At 44.0% G+C, this 14417-nt stretch overlaps 1 protein-coding gene across 4 annotated transcripts in view; it reads left to right on the top strand.

Moving 5' to 3' along the window:
• Nucleotides 1-14417, top strand: part of LOC126471433 (serum response factor homolog) — a 246263-nt gene that overhangs the window by 72699 nt on the left and 159147 nt on the right. For all 4 annotated transcript variants that reach the window (XM_050099593.1, XM_050099595.1, XM_050099594.1 and 1 more), the window contains exon 3: nucleotides 469-562. In XM_050099593.1, the coding sequence (XP_049955550.1) occupies nucleotides 469-562 (94 nt within the window). The remainder of the gene's footprint in view (nucleotides 1-468; nucleotides 563-14417) is intronic.

Here is a 14417-nt window from a genome sequence, read left to right as displayed (position 1 = left end):
TAGTTTTTTCGTAGCTTTGCACGAGCTCCGTATTTATACCTTCGAATAAAATTTCGCGGTTTTATTAGTGGCAAAATGTGAGTTTCGCCGTGTTCTCGAAACTGGCGGTGATAGCGTCGCCGTGTCCGGGCCAGATGGTGTCGTGGAGCAGATAAAGGCGACGTATGGCGTGTGGCAGGTGTTCTCTCACGCTGGCGGAGCACCTGTCCGGGCTTCGCTGCCCGGCTGCGGCCGCAGCGCCGCTGTTCTTGCGCCGCTCGCCGGTGCTGAAATATGTAGGCGGTGTCGCCGTTTAATTGTTTTCTGCGCCGTAGGTTCTTGTGCGACCAGGTGCACTGTGGCTGGCTGCGCCCGCTGCTTACCAATGAGTCTTGACGGATGGGGTCAGGTTTGGCCCCAGCTGTAGCCATTTCTATAATAGGTCGGGCGGCGCGGCTCAGCGACTAATTTGGTGTTGTCGCGTTGCAGGAAGAGGCAATGTCACCGCGGTCGGACGGTGCCGGCCAGGACAGCGCAGACTCCAGCGGCAACGAGTCCCCCGGACACGACGATGCTGCGCGGGGTAAGTTCGACCCTCTGCCTTCTGCTAGCACGCTCCTTTCCACTAATTCCGTTCGTCCTCTCGCTTTCCCACTTCGAAGGTGCTTCCTCCAGGGAGTCGATAGTGTTAGTGCTGGTTTTCGATTCCGCTGTCAGATTCGATAAAATGCTTCTGGATGTATAGTGCAGTCATGGTGGTGGGTTCGTCTTCAGTTCGAAGAATTCTTTGACGCAGCTCTCTACGCTAATCTGTCCTGTGTAAAACTCGTCTTAACTACAGAAACTGATTTGAGTTTGGCCGCGCTTACAGTGTTAGAGATTTGGTTTCTCTCTCTCGCGGCCAGAGTCCACTGCCGTGGATATCACTGTTTGGATGACACGGGTCGTTGTCGAACATCGTCCGGCTTCTTTCCGAGGTGTAGATTAACTTTTGCGCCGTGTCTTTTGCCCTTAATAACTTCGTAATTACAAAGAAAGTATTACAGTCACCATTTCCAAAAGCTTTATTTAAATTTACAGATGCTATAAATTTAGGTTTATATTTCTTCGAGGTATCTTTTAAAATACGTCAGTATCGCCTCGCGTGTTCTAGATTTCTCCGGAACCCAAACTGATCTCCCAGGTCGGCTTTTGTCAACCGTGGCATTCTTCTGTAGATCGTAGTGTAGAATAATATCCCATGTTTCGATAGCTGTGGTCGAAATGGTTTAATTAGTTTCGAATCGTATCGTGGTCAGATACTCAGTACTTCTGTTAAGTTACTACGGAAGTCGCACACTTCAAAGTAAAACAGCTTTGATAGGCCATAACTTCCTGGATCAGTAATAATGTTCACTCTCTGAAAAATGTCCGTATTTAGCCACAACCAGAAAACCCGCCACCACCCTCGCTAACATAAACCGACCGACTTGACGCAACGACTAATAGTCTGGACCCGTGTTCGAGGTGAACGAAAATCGAATCATTGCCTGGCCATTCTGATTAATGATTTCCTTGCATTCCCTATGTCACTTTGTGACGAGTGGCAGTATAGTTCTTTAAACACCACCCCAGCCCGCTTAATTCCTTGTCTATGTCCATTCAGAGAATGTAGTCCTCTCTATGGCTCAGGTTACACTGGAAAAGAACTTTGTCAAATACCTTCTACGAAAGACGTTTTATAAAATCTTTTAAAGGTGTGCTGGAGTACTTTTATTATATCTTATAAATGTTAAAGCATGGTCCCAGCTTTTATAAAAGATTTATCAAAGGTCTTTGCCAGTGCAGTACGAGCGTAACGAATTAGATCTCGACAGAAAATAACACACTAACTTTTCTCCCTTCTCCCTAAGTTAAAGCTTGATTTCACTGGAATGCTCTGTAAATTTTTTGAATGCTTGCTAAAGCTTAAATTTTATAATTAATTTTCAGAAGAAAGTATTGCTTTCAGGTAAGTAATTATTCCCAATGACACAGTTTTGTTTCAGTGGCGGTTTCCAGCAGATTTAGTTTTGGCGAATCTCGGATATTTCAGGGTTAATTTGCCATCCAAAACTCGTGGAAATATGTCAAAATTTCGATATCACACCATCGCCGATTATTCTGGGGAATTTTGATTCAGTGGTTTAGTTTTATGTAGGTTTCATCAAACAGTTAGTAAAAAGTAAGTAGGAATTTGTAGATTTGTACAGGTGCTCGTACTACTTCTCTAACGGCACAGGTCTTTGGAAATGCGGCGTAAGGGAGCAAAATTAGTTGTAGTTACTGTCTCACTTCGGCTTTAGTTTACGGATTCAAAATGGAGTAATAGGAGAAGCTTCCGCAACACGAGGTCGGCGTGACTGCTAACCTGACTCTCAGTGCATTAGAACTGAGCGTTCTCTCCTCTTACGAATAGGAAATAGCGGCGATGTTTATGCGCGCAAATTGTGGGCGCGGAGCGCGGCCCACGTCGTAGGAAGGCAGCGTACTAGACAGAGAGATGAGTGGCCAGGCGCGCGCGTGGGCTCGCCGCTCCATGCTGCTTCCTGATTTGGCGTCGTACCGCTACCCAAATCGGGCCGCATGCAGGCGGGGGCGGTTCTAAACAAAGGTCACGGCCGGCCTCACCCTCTTCTGCAGGCTGGCAGGTCCGCAGGTCTCCGTAGTCGTCAGAGTACACTGCATCAGGAAGGACAGCAAATAATCAAGTTTTAATTCGAATGCGTGTAGAGTCTTGTACGAAGAATGGCTAGGTGATTTGTGGGTAGACGGGGCGCACAATGTACACAAAGTTGCCACCTATGGCGGCGACAGTGGCCCTCACCTACGTGGGGACAGAGTTCAGCTGAGTTTCGATGACAGATACGAGTACATCATCCAGGCTGCTTCAGCAGTGTCCCATGGTTCATCAGTCGCATCAGTCGTGGTGGCTGGCGAGTGGTAGCGTGACACTCTTCTCTGTGCAACGCCCTCCCCCCCCCCCCCCCCTCTCTCTCTCTCTCTCTCTCTCTCTCTCTCTCTCTCTCTCTCTCTCTCTCTCTCTCTGGCGTCGCATTGGCCATTCAGATACTTTATTTGCTTGTCTGTCCTCTCGGGCGCTAGTCGTGCGGGACCGAATCCTGCCGCTGTAAAATTCCAGCACGTTCCGGTATATACTTCTCCTCCTTACACGGGGCATGTCGTCGTATTCTCACAAGTTAATCATTTACATACCCAAGCATGTAGTACACTTCATGGCATTTTTACTTTTGTTGCGTGCTGCCTTGGTGGTGTTGCAGTCTTCGTGGTCAGTAGAGTGTTTCAAACATACTAGCTGGAAAGGGCCTGTTGTTTCCTATTCATATTTTTGCAACTGTTCAAATACCAAGATGTACATCTGTAGCGTCCACACATTCTACGTCCGTACTATAAATAAACGTGCGTTACACATCTTGTCACGTTCTGATTTGCAGACGGTCTTGTTTGAGGAACATTTTTTTCATGTTGATACTAAATGTTTTTCCTCCACTGTACAGTTAATCGTAAGTGCAAACCAAATGATTTTAAAAAGAATAGTAGTTTCATTTATGATAGACATCCTACACACGGTTCAAAATTGTTCACATGGTAGAAGACTTTAAACTGCGTAATTTGAAAATAGGAACAAATAATCGGAAATGAATATTTAGTGTTTTATTGACACGAACGACTTCCGCTTACAGCGGAAAACTTTTGCTCATAGCAACAGTACGTGTAGTTCAGCATAATCGTTCTTTTGTACGTTGTTGACGTCAGGGCTGTAATTGCTGGTCCACCAGTACTCTTCATTGTGTATTCTTCAAAGTGAGCATTTCACGGGCAACATGGCGGTGCTTATTCATGAATCTCCTACTACATGATCCAGTATATGGCTCCACAAATTTGAATGTGCACGAAGTCAATATCCTTGGCCAACTGTATGGGACTTTATCTCCCCAAATTCTCAGTAGTTTCTGTACAGAACTATACATGTATTCGGCGTAGATTGACGCCTGTTGATGTTGCAGAAGTTTTCTCTCTACATTCGTTCGTCTTCCTGGGCACTACGTCCTCCTCCAGCATATATTAAATGCGTGGATGTACGTTCCTTCGACAGCCAGACATGAAATGCGAGCACTAATAACTCCACCTGTCGCTTTGCCTCGTTAAAGCCGTCGTAAGAGGTTCGCTATTTCTCATCATTTGGCAACTTCATTTAATTTTTAACTTTTGTGCCGGATGACCGTGCGCTGTAAATATTGTCGCAGAAGAAGGTGGTGTAGTGGTTGTGATACTAGACTGTTGCAAGGAGGGTCTTGAGTTCAAAACTCACCTTAACTGTAAAATTTTAATTTCTATATTCGGTTCGAGTACATTCTAGAAGTATCCACAAATGTCAAGAATCATTGTACTGGAATGTTCTGTAACTGTATACAGGGTGTTCCATTGATAGTGACGGAGCCAAATATCTCACGAAATAAGCATCAAACGAAAAAACTACAAAGAACGAAACTCGTCTAGCTTGAAGGGGAAAACCAGATGGCGCTATGGTTGGCCCGCTAGATGGCGCTGCCATAGGTCAAACGGATATCAACTGCGTTTTTTTAAACAGGAACCCCCATTTTTTATTACATATTCGTGTAGTGCGTAAACAAATATGAATATTTTAGTTGGACCACTTTTTTCGCTTTGTGATAGATGGCGCTGTAATAGTCACAAACGTATAAGTACGTGGTATCACGTAATATTCCGCCAGTGCGGACGGTATTTGCTTCTTCATACATTACCCGTGTTAAAATGGACCGTTTACCAATGGCGGAAAAGGTCGATATCGTGTTGATGTATGGCTATTGTGATCAAAATGCCCAACGAGCGTGTGCTATGTATGCTGCTCGGTATCCTGGACCGTTCGCCGGATAGTTACGTTATTTGAGGAAACAGGAAGTGTTCAGCCACATGTGAAACGTCAACCACGACCTGCAACAAATGATGATGCTCAAGTAGGTGTTTTAGCTGCTGCCGCGGCTAATCCGCACATCAGTAGCAGACAAATTGCGCGAGAATCGGGAATCTCAAAAACGTCGGTGTTGAGAGTGCTACATCAATATCGATTGCACCCGTACCATATTTCTATGCACCAGGAATTGCATGGCGACGACTTTGAACGTCGTGTACAGTTCTGCCACTGGGCACAAGAGAAATTACGGGACGATGACAGACATTTTGCACGCGTTCTATTTAGCGACGAAGCGTCATTCACCAACAGCGGTAACGTAAACAGGCATAATATGCACTATTGGGCAACGGAAAATCCGCGATGGCTGCGACAAGTGGAACATCAGCGACCTTGGCGGGTTAATGTATGGTGCGGCATTATGGGACGAAGGATAATTGGCCCCCATTTTATCGATGGCAATCTAAATAGTGCAATGTATGCTGATTTCCTACGTAATGTTCTACCGATGTTACCACGAAATGTTTGACTGCATGACAGAATGGCGATGTACTTCCAAGATGATGGATGTCCGACACATAGCTCGTGTGTAGTTAAGCGTTATTGAATAGCATATTTCATGACAGGTGAATTGGTCGTCGAAGAACCATACCATGGCCCGCACGTTCACCGGATGTGACGTCCCCGGACTTATTTCTGTGGGGAAAGTTGAAGGATATTTGCCATCGTGATCCACCGACAACGTCTGACCACATGCGTCAGCGCATTGTCAATGCATTTGCGAACATTACGGAAGGCGAACTATCCGCTGTTGAGAGGAATGTCGTTACACGTATTACCAAATGCATTGAGGTTGACGGACATCATTTTGAGCATTTATTGCATTACAGTGGTATTTACAGGTAATCACGCTGAAACAGCATACGTTCTCAGAAATGATAAGTTCACAAAGGTACATGTATCACATTGGAACAACCGAAATAAAATGTTGAAACGTACCTACGTTCTGTATTTTAATTTAAAAAACCTACTTGTTACCAAATTCGTCTACAATTGTGAGCCATATGTTTGTGTCTTTTATAGCGCCATCTATCACAAAGCGAAAAAAGTGGTCCAACTAAAACATTAATATTTCTTTACGTACTACACGAATATGTAATAAAAATGGGGGCTCCTATTTAAAAGGACGTAGTTGTATCCGTTTGACCTATGGCAGCGCCATCTAGCGGGCCAACCATAGCACCACCTGGTTTCCCCCTTCAAGCTAGACAAGTTTCGTTCTTTGTAGTATTTTCGTTTGACGCTTATTTCGTGAGATATTTGGCCCGGTCACGATCAATCGACCACCCTGTATGTACAGTATGTGTTCAGGCCGGAGGCAGTTCGCTCCGCACTCTTGTATGTGCAAGTGCCGAATAAATCTTCGTTAAGTGAAGTTAATGTTCGTCATTCAGCTAATTACACCGTCTTCTGCGTGATATTATTCTGATGGAGGCGCTGGGTATTGGAACTTGTGATAGCGCACATTATGGACGATACAGTGGCTCCCATTAGGCCACGACAGAGCCGCCGTTCACGTGGCGAGAAAGCCGAGTTCGAGCCATATTCAACAGATCACAATCTTTCGGAGACAGAAGAAGAAGAGGACGTTACGCCACCACATGAGAAATCTTTCCGGGTTCTCTGGTGACGCTGGCCAAGACCCAAACAAGTTGCTGAAGGTATATGAGCGTATAGCCAAATTTAACAAACGGAATGACACCGTGTGCTTAGGTAATGTATTTTTTTACTTGGAGGGCACTGCCAAGCAATGGTATGAGAACAACGAGGAGAATTTCACAAGCTGGGGAGTATTCCAGGCGGAACTGCGTAAGTATTTCGGCGACACACAACGACAGAAGTGCAAGGCTGAAGATAAAGTGCAGGTCACAGCGTCCAGGGCAAACTACAACATCCTACTTCAAAACGTCATGGAGCTGTGTAATATAGTGGATTCTAGAATGGAGTAGGAAGATACGGTTGCACATCTCATGAAGTGTGTTGCTGAGGACATCTATCAAGCATGAAGGATTAACATAATCCATTATGGAGTCGAGGTAGCAGTTGTTATACTGGTTATCACTGTTAGCATTCAACCGCGATTCTTATACATATATTTTAACAACGCGTTTCAAGAGACAATGCTCTCATCATCAGGTTAACAAAACGGATATTGTATTTGATAATACAGAAGTAGAAATGTTAAATAAGGCATTAAAGTTTAATATTGAGACGTCATTTAACAAGAAGATCGCGAAAGTAGTAGTTGCCCTCACTAAAATGACAACAGAAATTGCCAAATTAAATAATAATGAAACCGGGCATGTCGGTCATAAGCTACATAAAATAGTAAAAAATGAACTAAATAAGCGAAATAGTGTTAGAGCAGGCCGACTAACTGTCGATTCTATAAATAAAAAACTTAATGAAGTGAAAGCTATTGCCACGAAAGCGGATAAGGGGAATACGGTCGTAATATTGAAAGAGGAGGAGTACGTTTCGAAGACCTTAGCGTTTTTTGTCGAAAATAGCATTACGGAAATTCCGAAAAACATAACAGCCAATATCCAAATTAAACTAAAAAATGTTCTTAAACGCACACGCTTCCTGCTGACAGAAGCCAAAAAAAGATGATGTGTTATCATGAATCCAACGGCCCCCAAATTAAGATCACAGGTGAAGATACATAAAGATCTGCATCCGGTTCGTCCGATCGTTAACGGTCGAAATAGTCCAGCATATAAAATAACGAAATTGTTGAACCAAATTCTGAAAAAGACTCAAGTGTATAAAAATAACTGTTCGGTGCGTGGTAGTATGACCATGATAGGTGAAATTAAAGATACGCCAGTCACTGACAACTTCCCGTTTGGTTTCGTTGGATGTTAAGAACTTATACTCCAGTGTTCCGGTTAACGAAACTGTAGAAATCATTAAGAGAAATTTCCTTAAATACGGTAAAATTTCAACGCAAGAGACAATTGAAGTTATTGAATTCCTACAGCTCATTACAAGTTTTAATTATTTTACGTTTAATATCAAATTTTATATTCAGGACGATGGGTTAGCCATGGGGTCCAGTATTTCAGGAACTATGGCGGACATTTTTATCAACGACCTTGAAGACCAAGTTCTAAATTCTGACGATAACATTATGGATAAAATTGTTTTTTTTACAAACGTTATGTTGACGACACCGTTACTTGTCGATAGTTTCCTTGAGGACATTGGGGAAATAGTAAAAAAGTTCAACGACGCACACAATAAAATAGAATTTACTGTGGAGTATGAAACTGACAATTGTTTACAGTTCCTGGACCTGAATATAAAAAAGCAGGGCAACAAACATGCGTTCTCCGTTTATAGAAAACAAACTACGACTGATGCCGTGATCCCGAATGATTCATGCCATCCGCAGGCTTATAAAGAAGCTGCTTTCCGTAGTCTCGTGCATAGGGCAGTCAATACACCTATGAGCGAAAAAGATAGGGAGACTGAAATTAATACCGTTAAGAGAATAGCGATGAATAACGGTTACAGAATAGATATGGTTAAAAAACTGTTACGGAAAAGTAATAAGCGCAAAAAGAAAAAAACCTGATGGAGAGAAAGTGAAAATTATCACGATGCCATACTACGGAACAGTCTCACAAATGATAGCAAATATTTTTAAGCCATACGATGTTAAAATAGCTTTTCAGACTAATAACCTAGTGAGGTATAGCCTTAAGCACGATATTGAGGTATAGCCTTAAGCACGATATTGGCGAAAAGAGAAATAAGTTTGAAAGTTCGGGAGTTTATAAGATTCAGTGCAGAACTTGTGACGCAAAATATGTAGGGCAGACAGGAAGATCATTCGCGATCCGGTATGAAGAACATAAAGATGCGTTCAGGTTAGGAAACTATGACAAATCAGCTGTTGCGAACCATATATATGAAACAGGCCATCCGCTTAATAGCATAGAAGACAACGTAGAAATATTGCATGTAGAAAAGAAAGGGAGGAAACTTGATTTACTAGAGGAATTCGAGATAGCTATGCATGAAAATAAACAAAGCAATATTCTAAATGCACAAGATAATTTTAAAGAAATGAGATTTTTTAGCGGGTTTTTAGAATTATTTTAGGGTAGGTATGCGACTCAAAACTTGTAGCATGTCACTGACGGAGTTGCGAGAGTCTAACGATGGCAGACCAATGCAATAAGGAAATAAGGCGCCCAATAGCACAGCGTTACCGTCAAGCACACGGCTGTAACCACGCCACAACACCTAGGCACGTCAGTCCACAACAGCTCCCGAGCCGGCACAGTGCGACAGCATATTTGGTAGCTATGGGACCGCCATCGACTTGTGTCAACAACTTCAATGTAAGACGAGGACCCACAGTCCAATATACTTTTAATTCTGTTTTACTCTATGGACTTCCCAACTATTTGTGATGGTATTTTGTCTCTTTAGTCCGTTTAATTTCATGACATAGACTTTACAAACTGATGATGAGAGCATTGTCTCTTGAAACGCGTTGTTAAAATATATGTATAAGAATCGCGGTTGAATGCTAACAGTGATAACCAGCCTGAAGGAGGTTTAGACAGCAGACGACTTCATACTATGGTGCCAGTATATCGAGACAATGCATCAAAAAATAATTACACGCATGAAGTTTGAACGGCTTCCAAACGTCGTTTCGATGTCTGTGATGGAGGAAAGAACTGATTTCACAAGTGTTCTTCGTCAGATAGTGAGAGAGGAAGTTCAGAAGGCACTCGGATTGTACGGCGAGCAAGAAACCGAGACGCTTCACGAGGTCATAAGGGAGGAAAAGGAACAGACATTGAACCCAATCTCTCGTCCTTCATTTCCCTTAACAACGGTGAAAAAGTCCGAGACCCAGGCGAAGTTATTTTCCTACAATGCCGCATGAGGAACCTGTTTGGGCACCAAGGAAGACTGACGTCTGGAAGACCCAGGATGACCAACCAGTATGTTTCCACTGCGGACGACCGGGACATATGGTGTGCTAGTGTCGAGGAAGGCGGCGGATATTTGATGACGCCCGCGCCAGAAAACAGCACACCGATTTTAGCGGACGCCAACTCCGGGACGACGAAGATGAACAAGATGATGTGGGTGCAGAACGACGTAGGTAACCATCACCACAAGCTAGCCGCTGGAGAGGACGCTCCCCGACACGCCGATCGAGGTCTCCATCACAGTTTAGAAGCTCCATCTGATCACGTAGCCGCCGCAACCTGGAAAACTAAAGGGTGCGACCTTCCTTGGAGGATTGCCGACCAGCCCAAGCTTTTGTGGACTCTGGAGCATCATATTCAATCATTTCGGAATACCGTCGCCAGTTGCAGAAAACGGTATTCGTCGACAGCAAAACATCTCTGCTGAAGATGGCTAATGGGAAATATGTAAAACCTTCAGGAAGATTTACCATTCGTGTGGGTATAAGTGGCCATACACAGCCCTTAGAATGCATCGTCTTACAAGAGTGTAGTCATGACGTCATTCTTGGATGGGACTTTTTGAAAGCTTCTCAGGCAATTATAGATTGTGGTCGCTCGAAGATTGTCCAAGACGAGATGATATACTTAGGACAGGAAAATGCGCATCCGAGTGTGTGGAGACTGTGTGTGCTGGATGAAGTGATCATTCCTGCAGTCAGCACTAGAAAGGTAACTGTCACGTGTCATGCCGTGCATCAACCCATGGATCTTGTAGTGGAATGTAAGAGAAGCATACCACTGAAGAATAACTTGGTCGTCCCAGCCTCTGTCGTCTCGTTTAAGAATGGATTCGGTGAACTGTGGATAGTTAAGTGTCGCCGAAAACCGCAGATCCTTCCAAGACGCATGTGCGTAGCAAACTCTGAGCCGTTAATTGCCGAACAGCTGAGCGTCATAGAAACCTCCCATGCCGAGTCTCTGGGCGAAATTGGCGCTACCGCTACGAGACAAGATCTTCCAGCTCGACTATCACCAGATCTCACTAAGGAACAACAGAATTAACTACTTGCCATTCTTCAAGAGTTCTCTGAGTGCTTCACTCCACAGGTGAAGAGCAAGTCAGACAAATCGATGGTGAAGCACCGGTTTAGTACTGGAGACCATCAACCAATAAGCCAGAGAGCATACCGTGTGTCAGCAACGGAACATCGAAAAATTCGCGACGAGGTGGAGAAAATGATGATGAACGACATCATTCAGCCTTCGCAGAGCCCATGGTCGTCACCAGTAGTTCTCGTCGGGAAGGAGGATGGCAGTTGACGCTTTTGTGTTGATTACAAGAAGCTTAAAATAGATAACTAAAAAGGACGAATTGACGATACACTAGATTGTCTGAAGGGGGCTAAGTTTTTCTCAACCGTGGACATGTACTCAGGATACTGGCAAATCGAAGTAGATGAGGCTGATCGTGAGAAAACTGCATTCATCTCCCCTGAGGGCCTGTATTAGTTTAAGGTAATGCCGTTTGTTTGTGTAATGCACCAGCAACTTTTGAACGGATGATGGATAATCTTCTAAGTTAGCTGAAGTGGACGATGTGTCTTTGTTATTTGTATGACATTATACAGGGTTATTACAAATGATTGAAGCGATTTCACAGCTCTACAATAACTTTATTATTTGAGATATTTTCACAATGCTTTGCACACACATACAAAAACTCAAAGTCTTTTTAGGCATTCACAAATGTTCGATATGTGCCCCTTTAGTGATTCGGCAGACATCAAGCCGATAATCAAGTTCCTCCCACACTCGGCGCAGCATGTCCCCATCAATGAGTTCGAAAGCATCGTTGATGCGAGCTCGCAGTTCTGGCACGTTTCTTGGTAGAGGAGGTTTAAACACTGAAACTTTCACATAACCCCACAGAAAGAAATCGCATGGGGTTAAGTCGGGAGAGCGTGGAGGCCATGACATGAATTGCTGATCATGATCTCCACCACGACCGATCCATCGGTTTTCCAATCTCCTGTTTAAGAAATGCCGAACATCATGATGGAAGTGCGGTGGAGCACCATCCTGTTGAAAGATGAGGTCGGCGCTGTCGGTCTCCAGTTGTGGCATGAGCCAATTTTCCAGCATGTCCAGATACACGTGTCCTGTAACTTTTTTTTCGCAGAAGAAAAAGGGGCCGTAAACTTTAAACCATGAGATTGCACAAAACACGTTAACTTTTGGTGAATTGCGAATTTGCTGCACGAATGCGTGAGGATTCTCTACCGCCCAGATTCGCACATTGTGTCTGTTCACTTCACCATTAAGAAAAAATGTTGCTTCATCACTGAAAACAAGTTTCGCACTGAACGCATCCTCTTCCATGAGCTGTTGCAACCGCGCCGAAAATTCAAAGCGTTTGACTTTGTCATCGGGTGTCAGGGCTTGTAGCAATTGTAAACGGTAAGGCTTCTGCTTTAGCCTTTTCCGTAAGATTTTCGAAACCGTCGGCTGTGGTACGTTTAGCTCCCTGCTTGCTCTATTCGTCGACTTCCGCGGGCTAAGCGTGAAACTTGCCTGCACGCGTTCAACCGTTTCTTCGCTCACTGCAGGCCGACCCGTTGATTTCCCCTTACAGAGGCACCCAGAAGTTTTAAACTGTGCATACCATCGCCGAATGGAGTTAGCAGTTGGTGGATCTTTGTTGAACTTCGTCCTGAAGTGTCGTTGCACTGTTATGACTGACTGATGTGAATGCATTTCAAGGACGACATACGCTTCCTCGGCTCCTGTCGCTATTTTGTCTCACTGCGCTCTCGAGCGCTCTGGCGGCAGAAACCTGAAGTGCGGCTTCAGTCGAACAAAACTTTATGAGTTTTTCTACGTATCTGTAGTGTGTCGTGACCATACGTCAATGAATGGAGCTACAGTGAATTTATGAAATAGCTTCAATCATTTGTAATAGCCCTGTAGTGTTCTCAGAGACATTTGATGAACACGTAAAAACACTGAAGGCCATTGGTAAGTGTCTCCAATAAGGCGGACTGCAACTTAATCCATGAAAGTGTCTCTTTGGAGCAAAAGAAATCAAAATACTTTGGACACCTTGTGTCAAACGAAGGTGTGCGGCCAGACCCAGAAAAGGTGAGATCTGTAATGGAATTTTCTATTCCAGAAAGTATTAGAGATGTGAGAAGCTTCCTCGGATTATGTTCTTATTACCGTCGTTTTATCAAAGACTTTTGTATCAAAGCCAGGCCACTCAAAGAGTTGTTAAAAGCTGATGCTAAATTTATCTGGGGGTGGTGCTCAACAAGATTCTTTCGATGTGCTGCGAAAAGCTCTGACGACTGACCCTGTACTTGGTCTGTATGATGAGAGAGCACCTACAGGACTACACACAGATGCCAGTGGGTATGGGATCGGTGCTGTTCTGGCGCAAGTTTCGGATGGAAAAGAGATTATAGCCCAGCTTCTAGAACAATGACAAAAGCCGAGAGAAACTATTCAACTACAGAAATAGAATGTCTTGCTGTGATCTGGGCCATGTGCAGATTTCGACAGAAAGGCCATTCACAGTTGTTACAGACCATCATTCACATTGTTGGTTGACAGGTCTTAAGGATCCAACAGGACGACTCGCCAGGTGGGCACTACGTCTTCAAGAGTATGACATGACCATAGTGTACAAAGGTGGAAGAAGACACCAAGGTGCCAACTGTCTCTCAAGAAACCCTGTACAAGACCATCAAGACTTTGATGAAGATAGTGACTGTCTCGCTGCACTCCAGGATCTCTCTGCTGAGCAGGAGGAGGACGCCAAGATATCTCAAATTATGCTTGTCTTAAACTGTGAGAGCATGTGAAAGGACAATTTGAGGTAGTTAATGGATTACTTTGTAAGAAAAACTTTGATCCGTTTGGAAAGAGGTGGCTACCAGTGTTTCCTAAACCATGCGCTTAGATTTTCTACATAAATTCCATGACATACCTGAGGCCGGACATTTAGGATTTATTAAAACATACGATAGGATCCGCAAATGATTTTTCTGGCCAGATTTATTTAGGATTGTCCGTCACTATGTGTCGCACTGTCGAGAGTGCCAGGGGAGAAAGGCAGTTCCTCAGAAACCACCTGGCCGACTCATACCAATTCCACCAGCCGAAACGCCTTTCCAGCGTGTTGGGATTGACCATCTCGGACGATTTCCAACGTCTGCTAGTGGCAATAGATAGATTATTGTTTGCCTTGATTATCTGACACGCTGTGCCATTACAAAAGCTGTGAAAACAGCCGAAGCATTCGAGGTAGCCAAATTCATCGTGGAAGACATTGTATTAAAACATGGTGCCTCAAGGTCGTTAATTACGGATCGAGGAAAAGTTTTTCAATCGAATCTTGTGACAGATAAACCATCGGTGCAACATTACTCGTCACATGACGACTGCCTACAATCCGCAAACTAACGGGC

Source organism: Schistocerca serialis, chromosome 3 (assembly GCF_023864345.2).
Source record: "Schistocerca serialis cubense isolate TAMUIC-IGC-003099 chromosome 3, iqSchSeri2.2, whole genome shotgun sequence".
Classification (NCBI taxonomy): domain Eukaryota; kingdom Metazoa; phylum Arthropoda; class Insecta; order Orthoptera; family Acrididae; genus Schistocerca; species Schistocerca serialis.
This window is presented reverse-complemented; position numbering and strand designations above follow the sequence as displayed.